The sequence below is a fragment of the Arvicola amphibius genome, chromosome 6 (genome assembly GCF_903992535.2).
Source record: "Arvicola amphibius chromosome 6, mArvAmp1.2, whole genome shotgun sequence".
Taxonomy (NCBI): Eukaryota; Metazoa; Chordata; class Mammalia; order Rodentia; family Cricetidae; genus Arvicola; species Arvicola amphibius.
This window is the reverse complement of record NC_052052.2, coordinates 123,077,082-123,101,065: the sequence shown is the minus strand read 5'-3', so window position 1 is coordinate 123,101,065 and position 23,984 is coordinate 123,077,082. Positions and strand designations below refer to the sequence as shown.

General features: G+C 41.1%; 2 protein-coding genes across 2 annotated transcripts; both read left to right on the top strand.

The window, feature by feature from the left end:
* Positions 1-1,029: 1,029 nt before the first annotated feature.
* LOC119817367 (olfactory receptor 2W3-like) lies at positions 1,030-1,959 on the top strand. The gene has a single exon (XM_038334566.1). The coding sequence runs from the start codon at positions 1,039-1,041 to the stop codon at positions 1,957-1,959; it is 921 nt and encodes a 306-aa protein (XP_038190494.1). The 5' UTR covers positions 1,030-1,038.
* Positions 1,960-12,800: 10,841 nt separating this feature from the next.
* Positions 12,801-13,745, top strand: LOC119817346 (putative olfactory receptor 2B8). Its single transcript, XM_038334539.1, has one exon. It carries the CDS (start codon positions 12,801-12,803, stop codon positions 13,743-13,745), a length of 945 nt encoding a protein of 314 aa, XP_038190467.1.
* The last annotated feature ends 10,239 nt before the right edge of the window (positions 13,746-23,984 follow it).

Below are 23,984 nucleotides of genomic sequence, written 5' to 3'. Positions count from 1 at the left end.
GTTAATTCAATGGGTAGATAAAAATTGAAGGGTTTGTCTTCAGTTCCAAAAAACAAAATGAAACCAGGCATTAGTTACTCCTGCTTTCATTATACCACAAATAGTTTTGAGCTCTGCTGATAAACTTTTATAGGCCCTGTTAGTTAATGACAAAAAAATGTTTTCTCCAATATAGAAAGTTTGTAATGCATAAAGAATTTACCCACCTCTCTACAAAAAAAAAATTTCACTCTCAAACAATATATCTCTCTTTGGATCAAACATTTGTCATATATTTAGGAGAAATAACACAATAAAGCAGGCACATCCATAAACTATTTAGATCTTTAGTACAAATGAAACATCTTTGGTGAACAACTGCCAAGGAAAGGTAGCACAGTAATAGGAATACCAATTACTGTTGTTTTGTGGAATTTTAAAACTAAGGCAAATTCTAAGATACAGTATTGAATGATGGAAAAATCAGACATGCCGCTGTAGAGATGGTTCAGAAGTTTAGAGCCAGGTTTGGTTTCCACTATCCACAAGACAGGTCACCTTCTTCTGAACTCAAAGGGAACGCACACAGGTACTGTACTTACATTCACGCAGGCAAACATTCACACGTACACACACACACACACACACACACACACACTCACGCTAAATAAATAAATATTTTCAAAAAGGAAATCAGACAGTTAAATCTTAAACACACGACCATTTGGTGAATGTTATATGTGCACCCAAGAAAAAACTAAAGGGAAACGCATGGATAATGCAGCAGTGATCCTTTGGGGAGTATCAGTTATCTTTTCCTGGTCTCTCTACACATCTGTGCTGTTCAAACAGTATATAATACTCCGTATAGCTTTGGTATCCAAAAAGAAAGAAAAGAGGCCAATACGAGTATTTTCTCAGGAGATGCTGTATAGATCTTCTCAGGATTTTGAAATGATGTACAACTCTTTGTCCCTCTGCTGATGACTTGACTTGTCTCTCATGAACTTGACGTGTTTTTCATGGCTTTCCTGCAGGCATGGACTGACCCCTGATGCCATGAGCAACCAGAGCTGCCAGGAACAGTTCATCCTCCTAGGCTTCTCCGACAGACCCAGGCTAGAATCCATCCTCTTCGTGTTTGTCCTCATCTTCTACCTGGTGACTCTAGTGGGCAACATTGTCATTATCTTAGTGTCCCATCTGGACCCCTGCCTCCACACACCCATGTACTTTTTCCTCACCAACTTGTCCTTCCTTGATCTCTGCTTCTCTACCAGCTCCATCCCTCAGCTGCTCTTCAATTTAGGAGGCCAGGATAAGTCCATCAGTTACACCGGCTGTGCGATCCAGCTGTTCATGTTTCTCGGCCTAGGAGGCACTGAGTGTGTTTTGCTGGCTGTCATGGCTTACGACCGCTTCACTGCAATCTGCAAGCCTCTTCGCTACTCCGTCATCATGCATTCTCAGCTCTGCTGGAAGTTGGTATCTGTGGCCTGGAGTGTTGGACTCCTCAACTCCACAGTCATGTCTCCTGTGACCATGAAGCTGCCACGATGTGGCAGATGTCGGGTGAGGCACTTCTTGTGTGAGATGCCAGCTCTGATAAAAATTGCCTGTGTGGATACGGTGGCTGTAGAAAGCACTGTTTTCATCTTATCGGTGATAATAGTGCTTGTGCCGCTGGCTCTCATCCTAGTGTCTTACAGCTGCATTGCTCTAGCGGTGATGAGGATCAAGTCAGCCTCGGGAAGGAGGAAGGCTTTCAACACATGTGGGTCCCACCTCACCGTAGTCTCCTTGTTTTATGGGAATATCATCTATATGTATATGCAACCAGGGCACAAAGCTTCTCAGGACCAAGGAAAATTTCTTACCCTCTTTTACAACTTGGTAACTCCCATGTTAAACCCCGTCATCTATACGCTGAGGAACAAGGATGTGAAGGGAGCACTGAAGAGACTCGTGACTAGGAAGTAAGGGCAAAGGGCTTCCCCTCGCGTTGCTTCTCTCATTTACTCAACACAAACCTGTAATAAGTAGGACGAAAGCTTAAAATTCAATTCATCCAAATACTTTCGCTTGCCCAATGGTTTATGCTCCAGTGGTGAGACTTGGAAGAATGTGTTGTACAGCCTCAAATACATGCTAATTATTCACTATGTGATAGACGGGGAAGATGTGGTCCCTAAAACAAACACCTTGCATCTGATATGCCAAAGCATCTGGTCGTTTCCCTTCTAAGATGACCTCGACTGCTTAAAACTCAACCAAAATCATGAATCAGTGCTTCAAATATATGGATTACGACTAAAGCTTGAATGAGAAAAAAAATCCTATGATTTTTATCATTAGCCATTTATGTAACATTGTTTTATGGAGAAACTGAGCCAATGGAATCCCTAAACACTTACGTTTGTCATCTATTAACTATAAGTTAATGCTTTACCCGTTATATCATTTTATAAACTAATACAATACTCATTGTGTGGGTAAGATAGAGCATTTGTCTAGACGTGGTCCACAGTATTATTTTTAAGAAACAGCCATGTAAGTATCCCAGTCATCCCAGCATTCAGGAGGATTATGTGCTTGAGGTTAACCTGAGCTATACAGAGAAACCCTGCTATAGATGTATGTTTTTAGTTATATTTATTTAATTGTATACATGCACATGCAAGTACATGCGTGCCATAGTACGCATGTGGAGGCGATTGGATAACCTGCAGCAGACGATTATTTCCTTCCATCGTGTTGGTCCCAATTTCCAAACTCAGGTCTTCAGTAGCAAACATGGCTACACAATGTGTCATCTCTACTATACATGTTTCTTAATTTAAAAATTTTGACTAAGCAATGTGTGGTAGCATATGCCTATAATCCTTGTACATGTGAGGTGGAAATGGGAGAATCAGAAATCCTGGGTAATTCTTAACTGGGCAGGGAGTTCGGAGTAAGCCTGAGCTACATGAGACCCTGCTTCATAAAAACAAAACAGAGAGTTAAATATTATTTCTTTGATCTGCTACATTAAATTACCTACATATTTTCCCAAGAAACACAGAAATTCTGAAGTTTAATAAGTATAGAAATTATTGTATTATAAAAGCTCCATGTTTGATTTCAATATGGATTAGTTTTTAAAAACCAATCATCCATTTGCATCCTTTGGTTTCCCACATTGGGGAACAGCATCCCAAATTTCACAAGTCACAAGACTAAGAGTTTATCACAAGTGACTTGATGTATCAGGAGGAGTTCTCATTCTTTAAAAAGCAGTTTTCATTAAGGAACTTTTTGTGCAGAATATTTGTTACACTATGTAAATATGTGTCACTGTGATTGGTTTAATAAGGGTCTAAGTAGTTAATAGCTAGGAAGGAGAGAATAGGTGGAACTTCTGGGCAGAGGTAGGAACTTGGGATGAACCTAGGCCCACAAGAGATGCCAGCGGGGAGATGCCAGTGAGACACTGAAGAAGTCAGACAGATGGTACAGAGGAGAAGCAACCAAGCCACACTGCAAAACACAGATTAACAGAAACAAGTTAATTTAAGTTGTAAGCGCTCACTGGGGAAAACCTAAGCTAAGGCCAAACTTCCATAATGAATAGTAAGTCTCCAGGTCTTACTGTGAGTTGGTGGCCCAAAGAAAAATCCAACTACAATTTTTTTATATGAAAGCCATGAAGTGAGTGTGAAAAGTGTGTGTGGAGTGTATATGTTCTCTTATTCACATAGACATTAAGGTGCTTGTACAAAGAAACAAGTGCTTAATTCCTGTAATCTATGGAAAAATCTTAAGGTCCTATTACTTTCCTAGTAATAGAAATACATCTTGTCTGCAACTATCATCTCACTATTATCTTTAAAACAGGGGTTCTGGGGATGAAGAGAAAGCTCAGCAGTTAAGAGCACCTACAGCTCTTGTAGAAGACATCATTTAGTTCCCAGCACGCACAGTAGACGGCTCACAATTGCCTATAATTCACTTCCAAAAATGTAGTGCTGCTTTCTGGCTTCCATGGCACCTACATGCAAATTGTGGAGATAAAGCCATACAAGCACACACAGAGACACATAAAAAATAATTTTTTAAAGTGCCTTACCCTGTTGAGTCTTCAAAAACAGCTACTTTACCATTCAACTTTTCAGTGGGTCAGTAAGTCCAAGGCCAGCCTGGTCTACAAAGAAAGTCCCAGGATAGCCAGGGCTACATAGAGAAACCCTATCTTGAAAACCAAAACAGAAAGAAAGAACAAAAGAAAGAAAGAAAGAAAGAGAGAGAGAGAGAGAGAGAGAGAGAGAGAGAGAGGCAGAGACAGAGACAGGGACAGAGAGACGGAGAGAGGGAGGGAGGGAGGGAGGGAGAGAGAGAGGGAGAAAGGGAGTGAGGGAGGGAGGGAAGAAGCTTGTTGGTTTTCAGTAGATTTTTGTTGAATGTAGTTTCAACACGGCTTAAAAATCAAATTGCTTTCTATTTATTAGAGACATTGTTCTTTTTGAAGTTTATTAAGCTGATTTTATAGACTAGATTCTATATCAAGTAATATAGCTTTGCATATGCCTCTTAAACTAGCAGAAAAAAGTTTCATTGAGTAAAACTCAACAAAGTTAGGTTATTTCTCTGTTTGAAAGGTATTTCTGTCTTAGAGTGATTTAATTTCCTCTCTACAATCATTCACACCTAAACACCAGTTCCCATGGCTTCAAAATTTCCCCTTATGCAGAAAACCTCCTAATACAAGATGAATTCTAAAAACTCTCTCCAAGTACTATGCCATGCATTACAGTCCATAGGCACACACGAATGCAGGTGTCAACTATAATAATGAACCGATGATTATGACACTGACCAAGACAGTGAGGTTGCACAGCAATTCAGTGAGAAGGTGCAGGTTTCAACATCTGTAAAATGAAGGGAAAGAAGTAGATTTTGAAGTTTTATTTATAGGGTTGGTGAGATGGCTCATTGCATTAAGGAACTTGTTGGAAAGCCCAACAACCTGAGTTTGACCCCTGGAACATGCGTGAAGTTGGAAATCGAGAATCCAATCTACCCACAAGTTGTCCTCTGACTGCTGCACTAGCTCCATAGTACACTACACACACACACACACACACGCACACAAATACCACACATACACACACCACACACACACACCACACACACACAAAATAGATACAAAAATTTTATGTAAATAGCTTTTTATTTACAAAAAAAATCCTTTATCATTAGAAAGCATTCAGAGTCTTACCAGTTGCTTAGTTTAAAAGCCAGAACAGAGGACTAAGCAGATGAATCAGTGGGTAAGGGCACTTGCCTCCAAATCTGACAACCTGAGTTTGATCCCTGTGACCTACATGATGAAGAAAGAGAGTTGACTTCTACAGCTGCCTTCTGGCCTCCGCATGTGTCACGGCTTGCATACACACAAATGAATAGATCTATTTTTTAAATGTTTAAAGCCAAAACAGAATAATAGCCTGGACAAGAATTAATCCAAAACTCCTTTTTACCAGTTTATCCTGCCATTTCTCTTTATTCATTTTTCTTTCTCTTTCTTTGGGTGTTTTGTTTTGTCTGTTACAGTGCTGGGGATTGAACCCAAAGCCTCTGTGCACTAAGTAAGCACAGCCGCATGGAGCCTCATCTCCTGCTTAGTTCTTAGGGTTGTTTGCTGTTTGTCTATGTTGTTTTTAGGCAGCATCTCACTGTGTACCTCAGGCCACCCTGGAATACCAGGCAGGAGTTGGATGTTTATATGACTTATTTTAGTTCTTGCTTAGCAGTTGCTGGTTTGACTCCTTTGAGGGACATGTTGAGGCACGGTTGACCCAACCTAGATGAAAAAAAGCTTCGTGGAACATGAAGGGCTTTAACTGAATTCTAAAAATTGAGAGCACCATAGGTGGGGACTACAGAATGGGCTTCTTCACAGGGCCATGAAGAGAGAGACAATGGTTGTTGCATTCATTGTGATTGAAGGGATCCAGCTAAGTGAGCAGGGTCCTCCAAGCCTCAGGCTTCAATATAAGGTAGCTGCTTGGCAGATCCTGTCCATTGCCTGTCTCTTTTCAGTTTTCCTGTCCAGAGGTTCTCAAGTCAAGACACCACCATTGTTAAAAGTCTTCATCCTGAAATCAGTGATGACCTTTTTTTCCCACATAACTTACTTATTTTTATTTTATGTGCATTGGTGTTTTGCCTGCATGTGTGCCTGTGTGAGGGTGTCAGATCTTAGAGTTACAGATGGTTGTGAACTGTCACGTGGGTGCTGGGAATTGGACACAGGTCCCTTGGAAGAGCAGTCAGCACTCTTAACCGCTGAGCCATCTCTCCAGCCCCGCAGTGATGATCTTGCAATTCAGCTTAAGCAGGGATAGAAACTGCCATTTTTATACAGTAAGAAGATTCTTCAACCTAATGTGTCATCAACGGATAAATGAATAAAGTGTTCAATATACACAATTGAACTCTTTTCTGCTGTGTGGGGGTTTACCTGTTCGTCTGCTTGTTTGTTTGTCTATGAATGCTGATCTTATCTAGTTTACCCTGCACTGGGACAATTGATTCCCCTTCCTTTACCTGAAATATGATAGGACCCAAGACCTGTGCCACCAGGATTGATATACAATTATTTTCCAGATATGAAAAAAAAATGAAATTTTATCATTTTAAATAACACAGATGGAACTGAAAATCATAAAGCTAAATGAGTCAGAAACAGAAGGGTGAGTACTGTAAGAGCTCAAGTGTGGACTCTGGAAATGCTGTCTACACAGAAATAGAAAATAGGGCGGAGTCATTGCCAAAGACTGGCCAAAAGCAGATAGAGCAGCAATGTACAAGAGGATGTTAGCCAGTGAATTCAAAGTCACAATTAGAGGGGAAAAGGTCCTGATGTTCTATCTCAGAGAGGGGGTGATGGTAGTTAATATTAATGTAGTATTAGTTCAAGAATGCTAGATAAAGAGATTTCAGTTAATCTCATCGCTGTGGTTAAGATTTGAGGTGATACATGTTAGTTATTGTTGTGTGATGCCTGCATCATATGCATACACTATAAAAATAAAGAATTATCTTGTCAATTAAAAGTAAAATTTCAGGGCTGAGAAGATGGCTCAGTCAATAAAGTGCTTGCTGTGGAAGCATAGGGACCTGAGTTTGGATCCCCAGCATCTACATAAAAGTGCCAGCAATTTCAGAACCAGGGGAGAGACTGGAGGAATCATGGGGACTGCTAGCCAGGGAACTTTGCTAAATTAGTGAACTCCAGGCTCAACGAGAACCTGTCTCAAAAAACTACAGTGGAGAACAAGTGAAGGAGACACGGGATGTCGACTTCTGCCCCAACCCTGCAAACACACAGAATTCAACCAGGCACTGTGCTGTCCATCTGTAATCTCAGCTACTCAGGAGACTGAGGCAGGTGAACCAAGAGTTCAAGGTCAGCCTGGGCAACTAGTAAGACCATTCCAAGTAGAAAAAAATTAAAGTGCTGTGGTATATAGTAGTATAGTATTTGTGTTTTAATTTAAAAAAAAACACTTTTTACTTGAAGATCAGAATGCAAACTAGTCACACTAGTCAGCCATAGAGGCTGGGCAGTAATGGCACACACCTTTAATCCCAGCAGCCACACTAGTTAGCCACAGAGGTCGGGAGGTGGTGATGCATGCCTTTAATCCCAGCCCTAGGGAGGAATATAAAACAGGAGGAGGTAGGTCTCAGCTCGGTCCCAGTATGAGGATTCATGGAGACAAGATTACCCATTTTGGTCTGAGGTAGAGGTAAAAGCCAGTGGCTGGCTGCTTTACTTTTCTGATCTTCAGCTTGAATCCTAATATCAGTGTCTGGGTTTTTATTATTCGCACTACAAGAGAAAGTTAAAGTAGTGTGGTACTGCTTCATAGGAGAGCATTTCACTAACATGTACGAAGTCTGGGCTAAATCCCCAGCACCAAAAGCAAACTAAATAAATTAAAAAAAAATTCACAGATTCATGCCTAGCAAAGAAAAAAAAAGCAGGTAATTCTGAGTCCAAGGAATAACAGAGAGAAGCAAGTTGTTATTAAAGAATGTAACGTCTTGAAAGATGGGGAAGCACTGACTTCAGATGTCATCAAGTGTCTGGACCACATGACAGAAAGGGAGTTAGAAACCTCACTGAAAGTGCCGTCACCAGAGTAATAAGCAAAGAAATCATTACACATGGAATTTTTGTTGGCAGGAGAATATGAATATATTGTTCCAAGTTAATGGATGAAAAGAATTAAAACAGATTGAAATGAGCTGGACACAGTGGCTCAGACCTTTAATTACAGAGCTCTGAGAGGGTGAGGCAGGAGAATTCCCGTGAGTTCAAAGTCAGCCAGTAACTATATAATGAGAAACTTTCATTTTAAAAAAAAAAAGGAATATGGTGGTGGATTTGATTCTACTTTTCTCGTTGTCTGTTTTTTAATCCTGCAGTTTGAACTTAAGGCCTCCAACACATGCTCTATCACATCCATCCCCCTCTTTATATTTTTCTGATGGAAGACACAGTTTTTAGGCTATGGACATAGGGTTGATGATGATAGAGTAGACCAGGTGTGACTGACTGACAAGGTCTCAGAAACCCTGGAAGGTAATACAGTTAATAGCATCATCAAAAAACACATTGGACCAATAGGACAAGCACAAAGTCATATGGGGAAAGGCCCAGAATGTTATACTTGAGGACCGGACCTCTTTCCCATTAGGTAGGGAAAAAGGGGGGTTCTGAAAGGTGAAGAATTTAAAGTTTGATCCCTGAAATGCTATCAACTCTACTAGGTATGTCATGCCTAGCAAAGAATAAAAGCAGGTAATTCTGAGCCCAAGGAATAGATGGAGTAGAGACAATAGGATAACCATCCATTTGACCTCTCCCGAGCCTTCCACTTCCACTGCTCCCTGGAGGTGTCAAACTCTGGATACCTGAACAGGGGTTAATGAGTTACATGGGGCAAGACACTCTTGGGGCCACCGGAAATAAGCACATCCTCAAGCATCTCGGTCCCCAAAGCAAATCCGGGGATTTGGTAGCACATAAAAAGATTCCTCTGACATAACATTTGCCCTTTTACACATGGGCAGATGCCACAGATTTCTGGTTTAACTTCTGTTTAGTTGTAGGACTCTAAAATTCATGGGCAGAAAAGCTTCCTGGGAAAACCCAGGTTTTATCAACAGTAGCTTTTGAAGAAATTGCTATCAAATTCAAAGGCCTGCATAGCATTTGGGTCATTATCCATTTTTAAAGACCATCCATAGGACGACATATTTAAAGCACACTTTCATGTGAAATTTATATTTATTCTAAGAATTCTATTTAACCTACCCATCACGTAACCCTGCCCTGCAGTTCCTCAGCCAAACTCACACACTGATAATCACAGAATGTGACATGTTTGAAGATGTGATTTTAATTTGCCTAATATTAATGTTCCCGCCAACACCAGTCTTCGGGGTTCAAAGACCTCCTTGCTTCTTCCAGGAGGCAGCTGACTGTCTGCAATCTTTGTTACTCATCTACAGAGGATTCCATATTTTCGATCCAACACCAGCTCAGTTGCTCCCCAAGCCAGCTAAGGTTGTTCATTTAACTTCTGATTTAAACTCTATAGAATACTGGGTGTTACCTGGAGAAGTAATATCTGTATAAAAGTTTACTAATAGAATAAATTCTAGATCAGAGTAGGATCCTGAATTCCACGTTAGATGAGTAACCTTGCATGCCAGAAGGAAAAGGATGTAAATATTTTCTATCCCATTCAAACTAAACACAGGTCTTAAATTTGACAGGTCTTAAAATGTACACTCTGTATGGATTTCAATCTCTCAGTTGTAGCAAAGATGTGTAATGAAGAACTTTATCTGGGTATTCCTGGCAAGTGACTTCCACTATGTGTGAAGCAGAAGAAATAAATACTTTCTAAATCATAGTGCCAACAATCATCATGGTCAATTTATCTCATTTATGAATTTGAAATAAGCTAGAACTAATACACCCATCTTTGGTCTTATACTACTCAATGGAAATGTATTTATAATAAGAAAGCATTATAATTTGACATATATAATTAAGACATTTTCATGGGTTGATACTCCCTTCCCCACCAAAAAAAAAAAAAACAATAGAAATCCTGCCTTTGCATACATAATCAAGTTAACATGGCATTATAGTTAATTTAGTGAGCCTCAATCCATGGCCACTAGGCTTAGAAGAAAGACAGAAAATGCCATTTGACGTGAAGACAGAAATTGAAGCTCCACACATACAACCCACAGGACGCCAAGGAGTGCCAGCAAACCACGAGAAGGACAAAACGACACAAGAAAGGATTCAGGTTTGTAGAGGTTTGAGAGAGATCCCACCCCTGCTCATACCTTGATTTTGGATTTATAGCCTTCAGAACTGTGAAACAATAAATTCCTGTTGTCTTGAGCTCTAGTATTCATCATAGCCAGGGCTGGAGAACTAATGTGACTATATGGAAACATCTTGAAATAATCTGTGTAGATTTGATTCTACCTTGTGATTACAATGAATTGCTTATGTCTTAGAAGAATATATGGTTTTCTTGTTTCAGATTATTTTCTATGGAACACTTTTAACCTTTGGAAGAAGAATCAAAGGTAAGTGCTAACAGAAATGAATAAAAACTGATCCTTAAGTTGACACTATGTTTAGAATTCTTGAAAGAAGCCCTGCTAATCTAAAAGAGAAAGAAATGACAAGCTCTATTGTCACTGGAAAACAGCTTTTGCTGATGGAATAGGGTGCTCTAGCTATTGAGCCTGCCTGGGTTTCAGTCCAGGACAAAAGGCAACAACATTATCTCTTCTATTTGGAAAGAGAAACAGCTGAGCAAGGGAAGTGCAAAATCAAACTTTAAAATCTCAAAACATATTAATTGCAGATTTATGCTTAGAATGCAAGCACTTTGCTCCCATTTTGTTGGATTTTATAATTTATTCCAAATTATCTTTCTTTTTGTCATGACAGTTACTGCTACTAAAGTAATCACTGAAAAGAATATAAAGAATCTGGCACCCAAGAGTCCAATAAGAAAGGCACAATAGACAGAAAGTAAGCTTTCTCTTCAGCCAGTAAGACACCTTGTGTATAGACAAATTATAATTATAAAGGATTAACAGGGTCTGGCAAGATTGCACACAGACAATAAAAAAGCAAGACTATACATGACTAGTTATCAACATCTGCCTCCAGTGGATGGGAAGAAGAGGAAAGGAAACCACATCTTTCCAAACAGGCTGGGTTCTAGAGCACGAACATTTCCCTTGTAGGGGAAATAAAGCGACCATTGTACAGGCAACTGTTGCATAGCTATTGTTCAAGGCTTTCCTCCAAGACAGCTAACACTTTCAGCAATACAAAATTAGTTACTAATAATCTATAGCCATTTTTAAAGGCATGGTCTCATCTAGCCCCACCGAGTCTTGAATTTTCCATGTAACAGGAGATGGTTTTGAAAAACTCATCCTTCTACTCTGCCATTACACGTGTGAACTACCATGTCCAACTAGTTATGGCCATTTTTAAGCTTATGTTATTGTTTTATTCTATTTTATTTTCCGTTTTTATTTTTATATGCTCAAGAAACTTGCACAGGCCAATTTATTTTTATTTCCATGCTATATAATATTGAAGACATTCTTAACTCTGCAAGTTAGTATGCAAAGTAATTGATTTCTTTATGGCACTTTCACACATATCTGCTATTATATTTTGTTCTAATTCATCCCCCTCCCCTGTCCGTGGCCCAGACCTTTTGTAGGTTATAGTTTTGCTGCTGTTGGGGCTGGAAGTGTAGCTCAGTTGTAGAATGTGGTTCAGCATACTGGGGTCCTTGTAATATGCAGTACTAAATTTGAATCATGGGAAGTCATGAGAGAAAGAAATGCATTAGAGACTTCAGGACCAGTTATTTAAATAGGAAAGTAGATTCTTTTATAAAGCTGATATTTTTGAAAGTTCAGAATAAAAAGTTGGAAAATTTTTCTCTGTTACACTGAGAGTTTTTTTTTTTACTTATAAAGTAGAGAAAATAAAAGAGCAAACATTGGACAAACAGTCCCCAGCTCTTTGCGGGGTGCCACTGATGATGAGGAATCAAGGCTGGTACCCTGAAATCGAAAAACATTTACAGTAGTGGCCTTCCAATCATTAGAATGCTCCTAGATTCTGGGCCTATCCATATTCTGGTTGCATATATATTAAGATGCAGTGCTCCACTACTTGTTGTCAATGCTGCATTTCCTTTTCTATGCATTTTCAGAAAATGCATATGCTTTCTCAGAGCAGAAAAGAACTAGGAAAACCATTCTAAAATGCTTTAATTATTTTATGATACCCAAGCTGAAGGATCAAGACAAGCGCAAATTTGCATCTTACTGAGAAAAATTTGTTTTAATTTCGAGACACTCAAATCGTTTTAAAGTTTATCCAATAACAAAAACACGGGGTCCTTGGCAGTTATGAGACCATATTGCAGATTTGGATTCAACCCCCTGCCATTTATTAGGTGACTCCAACCAGAGAAAGAGTTGAGTCTTTTCTCTTAAAGCCTGTTTAAAGCTTAGCACACTCATGTCTTCAAGGAGCGTTGCGAGAAAACACAAAGGAAATGCTGTGGAAAACTGCAATACAGTAGCTGCTTTCCAGCAAAACTGGGACCAGTTTCCCAGTTCAGTTGCATTTACTTAGGAGAAGAAACTGAAATAAGCCTCCAGCTAAGTGTTGCTCTCTTGTTTCCCACAGGTGGACTGCAATGGACAGAACTAATGGCAGCCTCTTTTCTGGATTCATTCTCCTGGGCTTCTCCAACAGGCCTCAGCTCGAAACAGCTCTCTTTGCGGTCATCCTGGTCATCTATTTCTTGAGCTTCCTAGGCAACAGCACAATCATTCTGCTGTCCGTCGTCGACCCTCACCTCCACACCCCCATGTATTTCTTCCTTTCTAATCTCTCCTTTATGGATCTTTGCTTGACTACTTGCACTGTCCCTCAGACACTGTTCAACTTCAAGGGGAAGGACAAGACCATCACTTACGGGGGCTGTGTGACCCAACTCTTTATCGCTCTGGGACTTGGGGGAGTGGAGTGTGTCCTCTTATCGGTGATGGCTTACGATCGCTTTGCCGCTGTCTGCCGCCCACTCCACTACATGGTGATCATGCACCCACAGCTTTGCTTACAGCTCGTTATAACTGCCTGGCTCACAGGGTTTGGCAATTCTATGGTACAGACAGCATTGACCATGACTCTGCCCCTCTGTGGCAGAAATCGACTGGACCATTTCTTCTGTGAAGTTCCAGTCATGCTGAAACTGGCCTGCACGAACACCTTCATCAACGAGGCGGAACTCTTTGCTGTCAGTGTCTTCTTCTTGGTGGTACCCCTGTCACTTATATTAGTGTCCTATGGCCACATTACTCATGCAGTTCTAAAGATAAAGTCAGCCCAGGGGAGGCGGAAGGCCTTTGGAACCTGTGGCTCCCACCTTCTGGTAGTGATTATCTTCTTCGGCACCCTTATCTCCATGTACCTCCAGCCTCCCTCCAGTTACTCACAGGAAGTGAATAAAAGCATTGCACTTTTCTATACTCTGGTAACTCCTTTGTTGAACCCCCTGATCTACACTCTGAGGAACAAGGAAGTCAAAAGTGCACTAAGGAGAATAATCGGGAGAAGCACAGGTTCAAGAAAGAGTTAATGCAAGGCTTGCCGTCCTAAACACTTAAGCTTTGTGAATCTAAATACTAGTTTTCACTTAAACCCATAAATCATGTGTACCAAGCACTGTATGGGGAACTCAATTGGGTTGATAGATGAATAAATGATTAGAGATAGATGATAGGTAGATAATCAGAGATCAAACCAAAGATAAGTCTTGTTACCATGGAGTTAGACCTTATAGAGAAAATATAAGTAGGATAAGATAACATAAATTAGTTATATCTTATTGGACTGCCATGTGGAGTAAATTATAAGTACATATAATTTCTGTATAATCATGTACTTTTTTTTTCACAAGTGCCATCTACTGTATGTAATGGCATATGCTTGTAACCCCAGAACCAGAGAGTCTGAGTCAGGAGAATCATTAAGTTCAAAGCGACGTTTTGTCTTTCCAGTATCAAGCCCATCAGGGATACATAGTAAGAGTTAGACCCTGTCTTTTAAAACATACAATCCAGTGGGCAAATCTTGCAGCAAAATTTGGAGTGAAATGCTATAATTTTTAAATTAAACTTTTTACTATTTTAATTGCCATCAATTAACTGTGTAATGTCTTAAAACAATATGTAATATATGTGTTTGTGTGTCTGTGTATGTATGAATGTTTTCACAAAATTTAATACAAACCCAAAAACATTTTAATTAATCAATGATTTTAAGGTATTTAAACATTTATGTATATAAATATAGTAGTGTATACTGAAACATATTTATAAAAATAAAGCAAAAAACACACACAATTAAATTATCTGGAAAACTCAGTGTGCTCATAAACATTTTCTTGAATGTTTCTTACGTTGACAACAGCAAGTTTGAAGGTTTGCTATTACATTAATGAAATGATGGAACAAAGATTTCTTTGTATCATCTAAAATCAATTAGTGAAGTGTTGAGCTCTGTAGTAATTTTGTCTCTGTACTGATAACGTCTAATGACTTCTGATTGTTTTTAGTGTACAGTACAAAAGACTGATTTATTTTAAAGACAATTTATTTGACTTTTCTTTACATCCATAATAACTAGTGACATTGAAAATATGTTGGTTTTATGACACATAAATTTCATACAACAGTTCCTTTTTATTTATGGAGGTATATTGCAAGACCCTTGGTGAATGCAAATCATAGATATTACCAAGTCTGAAGCAATGGCACGGTGTTTTGTCTAAAAAAACGTAACACTGATACTTTCAGTGAGTCATCTGATATCTATAGGACTTTAAATTCCAAGCCTCTCACCTCCTCTGATATTTTTGTCACTCCTGGGATAAAGCTTTTCCATAACAAGACTACTCTCAACTACATTGTCTGATTATATCAGCACAACACAGGGTTTTTATTTCCTTCTTTGTTTTTGTTGTTGTGGGAGGATTATTTGTCTGTTTCTTTGTTTCTTTTTGAGACAGGGCCTCACTATGTAGCTCTGACTGGCCTGGAACTTGATATATAGACCAGAACAGTTTCAAACCCAGAGATTCCCCTTGCTCTGACCCCTGATGGTTAGAATTAAAAGTAACCACCACAACCTGGCCAGAGATTTTATTTCTGAGAGTCTATGCTCTGCATGTGTGTCCTGAAGCAAGTGACATCATCCTACACACAGCATAGGTACACAATACCAGAGAAATCTGTCCCTCCCTGTCCGTGTGCCTCCTTTACACTTATGAGGTATATTAATCTTTCTCAGAACTGCCCAGATGCATGATGGTTGAAGACTGGTTGTGGGTGGTGTCCATTTTCAATCGATGTCTTCATCCTCTGAAATGGTCTCTCTGGTAACTTCTGTATTTTTCGGTTCAAACGTATTCTTGACTTGTGTTGTCATCCATTACTTGTAGTGAGTAACTAAGAGCCACTTAGTTTGAGGATCCTTTGCTGTATCTTTACATTGCCACATTGGAGCATTGCATCGCTGTATACTGGACACTTGCTCCCTCTTGCCTTCTACCCACAAATCTGTTTCTTCTGTCTCAACCCAGTACTTATCACACACTCTGGCTGTATTCTGCAGTCTAAGGATGAACCAGAAAACCAGAAAAAAAAATCTGTTTTTTTCTTCCCAGTTTCCCCTGCAGAAGATTTTTTTTAAGATTCACTTATTTTTATGTGCATTGGTGTTTTGCTGCATGTATGTCTGTGTGAAGATGCCAGATCCTCCAGAAATGGAATTACAGACAGTTGTGAGATACCATGTGGGTGCTGAGACTTGAACCTGGGTCCTCGAGGAGAGCAGTCAATGCTCTTCACCACTGAGCCATTTCACTGGCCACAAAGATAGATTTTTATTGTAGAACCTTAGCATAATCCTTTCTCTTTTTTTGTAAGACCATAGCTATCACCTTCTCACTTGAGGGCTGTACTTTGAACTTGACTTTGGCAGTCTCTTTTTCACATTGTCAGTTTGAATACTCTTGAGCTTTGAGACAAATATTAAATAAAATAAGGGCAGTTTGAAGGCAAGTACTTCAATATTATGGCAGTCCATCCCTTAACCAGTGGAGCTACTAAGTGACCAAAGGGTTGGTAACATAGAGTATGTATCTGTCGAACAAAAGTTGATTCTTGTGCCAAGCAGGGCAGCATAAGACACAGAGAGGTGTCATTACTACTCATAATTGCACCAAATTGAAAACCTATTGGTTGTTTGCTGCTGCTTGTTTCCCATTAATGCCTTCACACTATGAAAACTTAAATGATAGAAAATAACCTGAACTTGAGTTGAATATGGATAATCTACCCAGACAGATTATCCTTGCGTGAGAGTGGAAGTAAGCACAGAATTACATAAGTTTAGATTGACAAATTGAAAACTTAAAGGGTCCTTAAACATATGGCCAATATACATGGACATCTTCTGAGTGCTAGGACTACATGAAAAGCTCAGGTCTAGAGTAAAAACTTTGCAAAGAAAAGAATGGAAACTGAAGTTTTATTGTGTCCACAGAACAGAGTCTTACAGGAAAAGGGGTCTTGTCTCTTTAAGACAGTTTCTCCTATTAGGACATTTGGATTGGGGAGATGGCTCAGTGGGCAAAGTGTTTGCTACAAAAGCATGGGGAACTAAGTTGGGTTTCCTGGCACCATGTAAAAGTTTCATATTAGTATGGTGGACAACTCCTATAATTCCATCTCTAAGGATGGAGATGGAGAATCTCGGGGTCTTACTGACCAGCCAGGCTAGCCAAAATGATGAGTTCCAGGTTGAGAGAGAAACGTTGTCTCTAGATAGATAGATAGATAGATAGATAGATAGATAGATAGATAGATAGATAGATGATAGATAGATAGATAGATAGATAGATGATAGATAGATAGATAGATAGATAGATAGATAGATAGATGATAGACAGATAGATAGATAGATAGATAGATAGATAGATAGATGATAGATAGATAGATAGATGATAGATAGATAGATAGATAGATAGATAGATATATATAGAGAGATAGATAGATAGCTCGCTGCTGCGCTCGCGCGCTCGCTCGATCGCCTCGCTCGCTCGCTGCTACTCGCTCGCTGCTCGCTCGCTCGCTCGCTAGCTCGCTGCCGAGCTCGCTCGACTCGCTGCTCGCTCGCTCGCTCGCTCGACTGCTGCTCGCTACGCTCGCTGCTCGCCGCTCCGCTGCTCGCTCGCTCGCTCGCTTCCCTGCCTCTGCTCGATCGCTCGGCTCGCTCGCTCGCTCGCTGCTCGCTCGCTCCTCGCCGCTCGCTCGCTGCTCGCTCGCTCGCTCGCTGCTCGCGCGCCTCGCGTCCGCTCGCGCGCTACGCTCGCTAGCTCGCTCAGCTCGCTGCGCTGCTACAGCATCGCTGCTCGCTCTCTAGCTGTCGCTCGCTCTCTGCTCGCTCGCTCAGCTCGCTCGCTCGCTCGCTGCTCCTCGCTCCGCTCGCTCGCTCGCTGCTCGCTCGCTCGCTCGCTCGCTCGCTCGCTCGCTCGCTAGCTGCTCGCTCGCTCGCTGCTCGCTCGCTCGCTCGCTCGCTGCTCGCTCGCTCGCTCGCTCGCTCGCTCGCTCGCTCGCTCGCTGCTCCTCGCTCGCTCGCTCGCTGCTCGCTCGCTGCTCGCTCGCTCGCTCGCTCGCTCGCTCGCTCGCTCGCTCGCTCGCTCGCTCTCGCTCGCTCGCTCGCTCGCTCGCTCGCTCGCTCGCTCGCTGCTCGCTCGCTCGCTCGCTCGCTCGCTCGCTCGCTCGCTCGCATGCTCGCGCCCCCCTGCCCCCGCCCTCTCAGCTTTACTCTCTGACCTCCTCACAAGTGAGCCCACACTTGCTCACAAACATACCCAAAAAGACACTAAACAGAATTTGAAGCAGTATGAAAGAGAAAATTAGAGAAGAAGACGTTGAGAAATAGCGGAGATGCAGGAATTACAGCACATGCTAGGAGTGGCAGCACTCAGCAGACAAGGCAGGAATAGCTCAAGATTGAGACCAGCCAATACCACACAGTGAGTTCAAGACCATTCAGTACTAAATAGTGAGTTCATGACTGGCTGGGCAACACAGTGAGATGTTGTTTCAAACAAACAACAACAAAAAAAAAAGACTCAGTGGCACACACTTGCAGTGTCATCATGAAAGAGCAGCCTCAACTACATGAAACTCTGCTGGAAAATAAGAGGAGAAGAAAGATGAGGCGGAAGACAGGAGGAGAAAGGGGAAAATGAAATGTTAAAGAGGTTTCAAGTGGAATTAGAATTTACGTAGGAGAAATGGACACTATAGAATGTAGATACATTTCTATCTGCATGAACTCTCCATGATGACCACACAATGGGCGTGAAAATTCCAGCTGTGCTTTGGGAATATTGTCCTCCTAAGAAAACACATACACATTAAAAGCATTCTCAAAAGACTACATGAGGATCCATGCTTTTCTTTTAAAATTAACAATGAGCAGGACTTAAATTCGTTCTCCAACTTTGGAGGTAAAGAAATTTATAATGGAATGGAAAAGATACAAAAGTTACATGCATGGGAACTGCAGCATGAACAATTAGAACTCAAGGTATAATTTTTAAAAAAGATCTCTTAAAGGGGCCAACAAAATGGCTCAGCAGGTAAAGGTGCCTGTGGCCAAGATTTAGGACCTGAGTTTGAGTTCTAGAATTCACATGGTGGAGAAAAAAATCTCTACAAGTTGTCTTCTGATTCCATATGTGTGGGTGCATTCTCTCTCTCTCTCTCTCTCTCTCTCTCTGTTCGTGTGTGTGTGTGTGTGTGTGTGTGTGAGAGAGACTGACTAGAATGAATGAATGTAAAAATGTTCTCTTAGAATCCAAAAGCAAGTTCTAGGCTTCTTAATGTAAATTGAATTTGACTGTGTGAGATTTTTGAGACAAAGAGAATTGAAGACTGAGATTCATCCTCATTACTCAGGCTAGTGCCTGCTTTCACAACACCATGATTAAAGAATAGGACTGGGATGATTTTCTTGTGTATCACTATAAAAAAATTTTTTAAAGAGATGCAGATACCCTCTCCTAGGCTCTACACTAAGGTCCACAGCCCTGGCAGCCATACCAGAAGTCAGAGTGGTCCTAAAGACCCCAGGTAAGACACCACCCACTACCCGCTAAAACTCCTTAAAACCTGCCCCAAACCCTAGACTGTACCCCCTACCCTGGACTCACACTACAGCCCACAGATCCGGGAGTCTTATAAGAGGCCATGATACAACAAGAGACTCTAAGCAAGACACTACCCACTAAACCCCTTTAAGCATGACCAACAACCCCAGACTGCACACACACACACACACCCCACACACACACACACGTACACACATATACACGCACACCTCACTCCATATTATGACATACAACTTCAGGAGACTTCCACTTTAGCAAAGGTCAAGTCAAATCTAGGAACTTCAGACTTCTGTTTCACCAGAAGCCAGGCCTGATCTAGAGACCCCAGACTACATCCCCTCTCCTGTTATCCATGTTCTGGTCTACAACTTCAGAAGAAGACTTGATCAGAGACCAGCCTGGATCTAAATTCCAGAGGAGACACACTACTGGTCCTGAAGATTCATTAGTCCTAAGAACCCTTGAATATTTAGGCCAGAAGATCAGAGAAGAAAGAGAAACGAAAAAGCCAAATACCCATCCAACAAAGACAAATGCAAGAATCAATGCCTAGACCTATAATCATCCCAAATCCAGATGCCTAAATGCCAGTATAAAAACACAATCAATAACAGAAAGGGCAGTGTGGCACCACCAGAGTTCAGCTATCCTACAACAGCAAGACCTGAACAATCCAACACAGCTGAAGCACAAGAAAATGACTTTATAAAGTTGATAGAGTTCCTTAAAGAGGATATGAAAAAATTCCTTAAAGAAATTGAGGAAAAGACAAACAAAAAATTTGAAGAAATCAATAAATTCCTAAAAGAAAGCCAAGAAAAAACAGTTGAAGAAAACTGTTCAAGGCCTGGAAATAGAAGTAGAAGCAATAAAGAAAACACAATGAAGGGAATCCTGGAAATGAAAAATCTGTGTGAGTGGACAGAAACTGCAGATGCAAGCATCACCCACAGAATACAAGGGATGGAAGAGAGTATCTCAGGAGCTGAAGACATGGTAGAGGAAATCGATTCATCAAAGAAACTGCTAAATCTAAAAATTCCCAATACAAAACATCCAGGAAATCTGGGTAAAGACCAAACATAAGAACAATAGGAATAGAAGAAAGAGAGAAAACCCAGCTCAAAAGCCGAGAGAATATATTTAATGAAATCATAGAAGAAAATTTTTCTGACCTAAGGAATGAAATGCCTAGAAAGGTACAAGTTTACAGGGCATCAAATAGATTTGATGAGAAAAAAATCTCCTTGCCACATAATAATCAAAACGCTAAACCTACTTCTTAATTTGTCTTTGTTTTCTTCTTCTATTGGTGCTTTACAGTTTTACTGGATATAGTAGTCTGGGCTGTATCTGTGGTCTCTTAGAGTCTGCAATGATTGTTAATTCCTGATATTTTGTTGCTAGTGTGTGTGTGTGTGTGTGTGTGTGTGTGTGTGTGTGCGCGCGCGCGCACGCGCGCGCGTGTGCGTGTGTGTTTCCCTTCTTTGGGTTTTGCTGGTGTGAGATTATCTACTGCCTGTTTTTTTTAAGCATAGTTAACTTCCTGGGGTTGGAGTTTTACTTCTAATACTTTCTGTATTCCAGGCTATTAACACTCTTCTTGGCTGCCCTTCAGAACTTGATGGTAAAACCCTATTTGGTGAAGACATCATATAGTTGAATCACAGAATATGAAGAAATCAAGCTGGTACTCACCTGGGAGCTTCCTCCCTATTCCCTAGCTTCCACAGTACTGGAAGATGCTATGAACACTAAAAAAAAGCAGAAAATAAATTATCAGTCTCACCCAGCTGTGAACCGAGAAAACTACAATGACTGACCTGAGAAGATAGGTTCACTTGTGTAATAGAAGCACAACGGTTATGGGAGTAACCAATCACTTTCCGCTTGGATCTAAGAACTGCTCCACAAAGTGGAAACCATACCTAGCACTGGTAAAAGGACCATGAATGTGTGACTAAGTATTGGTCGTGGACCCTAGGGGAGAATGCGATACTGTTACTTGCTAAAAGGTCATAGTTTTGAAACAACTCCTCTTAACTTATTGGTATACTAATAGATCAAAGCATCTCTCAAGCCTCGTTAGAAAAGCTTATTCTTGCAATAGACGGCAATTAACACAGAGATTCTCAACTGTCAACATGCAAAGGATAAGAGACTATGGAATAGGGCTGCAGAGATGGCTCAATGACTAAAAGCATGGGCCGCTCTTCCAGAGAACCTGAGTTCTATTCCCAGAACCCACAAAGCAGTTCACAACTCTCTGTAATTCCAGTTCTAAAGAATCTAATGCCTCCCCCTGGTCTCTGTGGGCACAGAACAAATGGGATTCATAAACATACATGAAGGCAAATCACCATACACGTAAAATAATAAAAATTAAAATTTTAACTATTTTTAAAAGAGAATGTGGACTGCTCAAGCTTACATAGAACATACAAATCACACCTTTCTCTTAGGGAGTTGGAGTAAGACGGGGTAAAAAAAAAAAGTGTAAGAGCCAGGGGTGGTAGACAACATCATGGAAATACTATCTTCCTGACACAACAAGGCGGTTGTACACATGAACTCACACGGTTGTGACAAGTGGCACAAGACATGCACAAACTCAAGGCAGATGGAGTCCCAGCATAGACCAGGGAAAGTGTGCACCAAGTCCTACTTCCACCTAAAGAGTTATTGGCGTTTAATAACTACTTTGAGAGAGTCAACTTTCTTTAATGATGTAAGCCCTGGTAGGCGAACCATACCCGGGAAGACTCCACGCCCAGGACTAGATGGGAAACACAAACTGGAATTCATGAGGAAAAGAAAACCAAAAGGAAAACTCAATGTTGTGTGAAAAGAGAGAGGAGGGGAAAACGGTGATTATAGGAGGAGTTGGGGGAAGAGTGAATATGTTCAAAATACACATATGGAATTCTATAAGAATTAATAAAACTACTGTTTTTAAAAGTTACTACATTATTCTCCTTTTTCCCAAGTTCAGAAATCCACTACTGTTTAGTACAGAAAGCTCACATAAATCCCTCCATTACTAAATGATGTTGTTCCAACATTATCCTACCTGCACAGTCCTTTTTTGTGATCCATTCTTCACCCAAGGGCTACACAGCAGATCTCCCGTCAGCATCATACCTTCAAAGGTTGGAGAGAGTCCCCCTGCTTGCAACCAAAGTAGCAGCTCCCACTGGAGTCTGTCACGTTTCAAAACCTGAAGTTCCTTGCACTGTTTGTCAGGAATTTGAAAGGCTGGAGCCTCCTTCCTTCTTTTCCCTCTGTTGTAACAGTCTTGCTTCGCTTCCCCCTAGGGCATGCTCTCCCAGGAGACCTAGGAGCCTAGCTGCTTAAACTCACAGAGACTCAAGCAAACCGTGATTGGCTAGGTGATCAGCATGATGGTATAGAATAAGGACCAGTCAAAAGAGAGCTAGCTCTCAAACATCAGCAGGTAAGGGGGAAAAGCCTCCAAATCTGAGAGTTCTCCTAAAGACCACTGCCCCTCCCTTCTCCTTCTCCCTGCACATTGGAGTAGAAGTGGGGAAAGTAGGGGAAAGGCCAGGAAACACATGAGTTCCTGTGAGTCCATCTCTTTGAGTACCAGCAGACAACTCCTTTCTCCGCTGCAGCTGCACTCACTAAAACATTGAACTGAACCTCCCTCTCTACCTCCTACTATGAGCTGCTATGCCTGCCTTGTTCTTGGCCTTTCTTTTGGCTCTTGCTGCTGTCAATAGTCTTTTGTACTCATTGGAAGATAGACACAACACTCTAGTTTTTCTGTTCTCATTTGACATTCTGCCCACCTGCCTAGCTCTGTATCTCTATTGGAAAAGCCCAGTCCCTTGCTCAGATCCCTACCCTGGCCATTCCCAGCCATGACAGGCTGCAGGAAAAAAACCAGCAGGATGTACGCTCCTGACTCAGCAGGATTTATATATAGGGATGTGTGGTGCCCTAACTCTGCCCTAGTTGTTGAGGGTCAACTATGAGATATCCTCCATATGGTAAGGAACCAATTAGAAGCTAGCTGGTGGGCTCTGGATGTGCCTTACTGATAAGGTATGAATGCAGTAACCATAATAATGTCTCCCAGACGGCCTCCAAATGTAGCAACCTTTCCACAGTTGCAGCTGGCCAGTCCAGAAGTGTGCCAATCCTGACACTGTCACTATGTATACAGTTTTCAGACCTCCAGATTCCCCCTTGCCCAGCCCCAATACATGGTCTGTTCTCCTGCTGCCAGGGGTCTCTCCTACGCTGCCCACTATGTCAAATGGACAGGAGGTCCCGGTTCGAACTCAGAAATTAAAGACTTTGTTTTTGCATCGGATTTGGTCTCTTGGTGGGTTTTAGGGGTCCAGATTCTGGGGCACAACATATACTCTTGAAGGAGCAATCACATTGAATACGGGACCTTTTAAATCAAATATGCACTCAATTGCTTACATCTGCAAAGATCTAGTCTCCAAACAAAGCTACATTTATGGGTACAATATCTTTTTGGGTAAAATCATTCAAACCATAACAGGAGGCTTTGCTACTGGCCTCTCCATTTCTTTTTTTATGAAAGGAAGGCATCTTATCTTCATTATTCAGAAGCATTGAGAAAGGTTTTGTTGATGATCT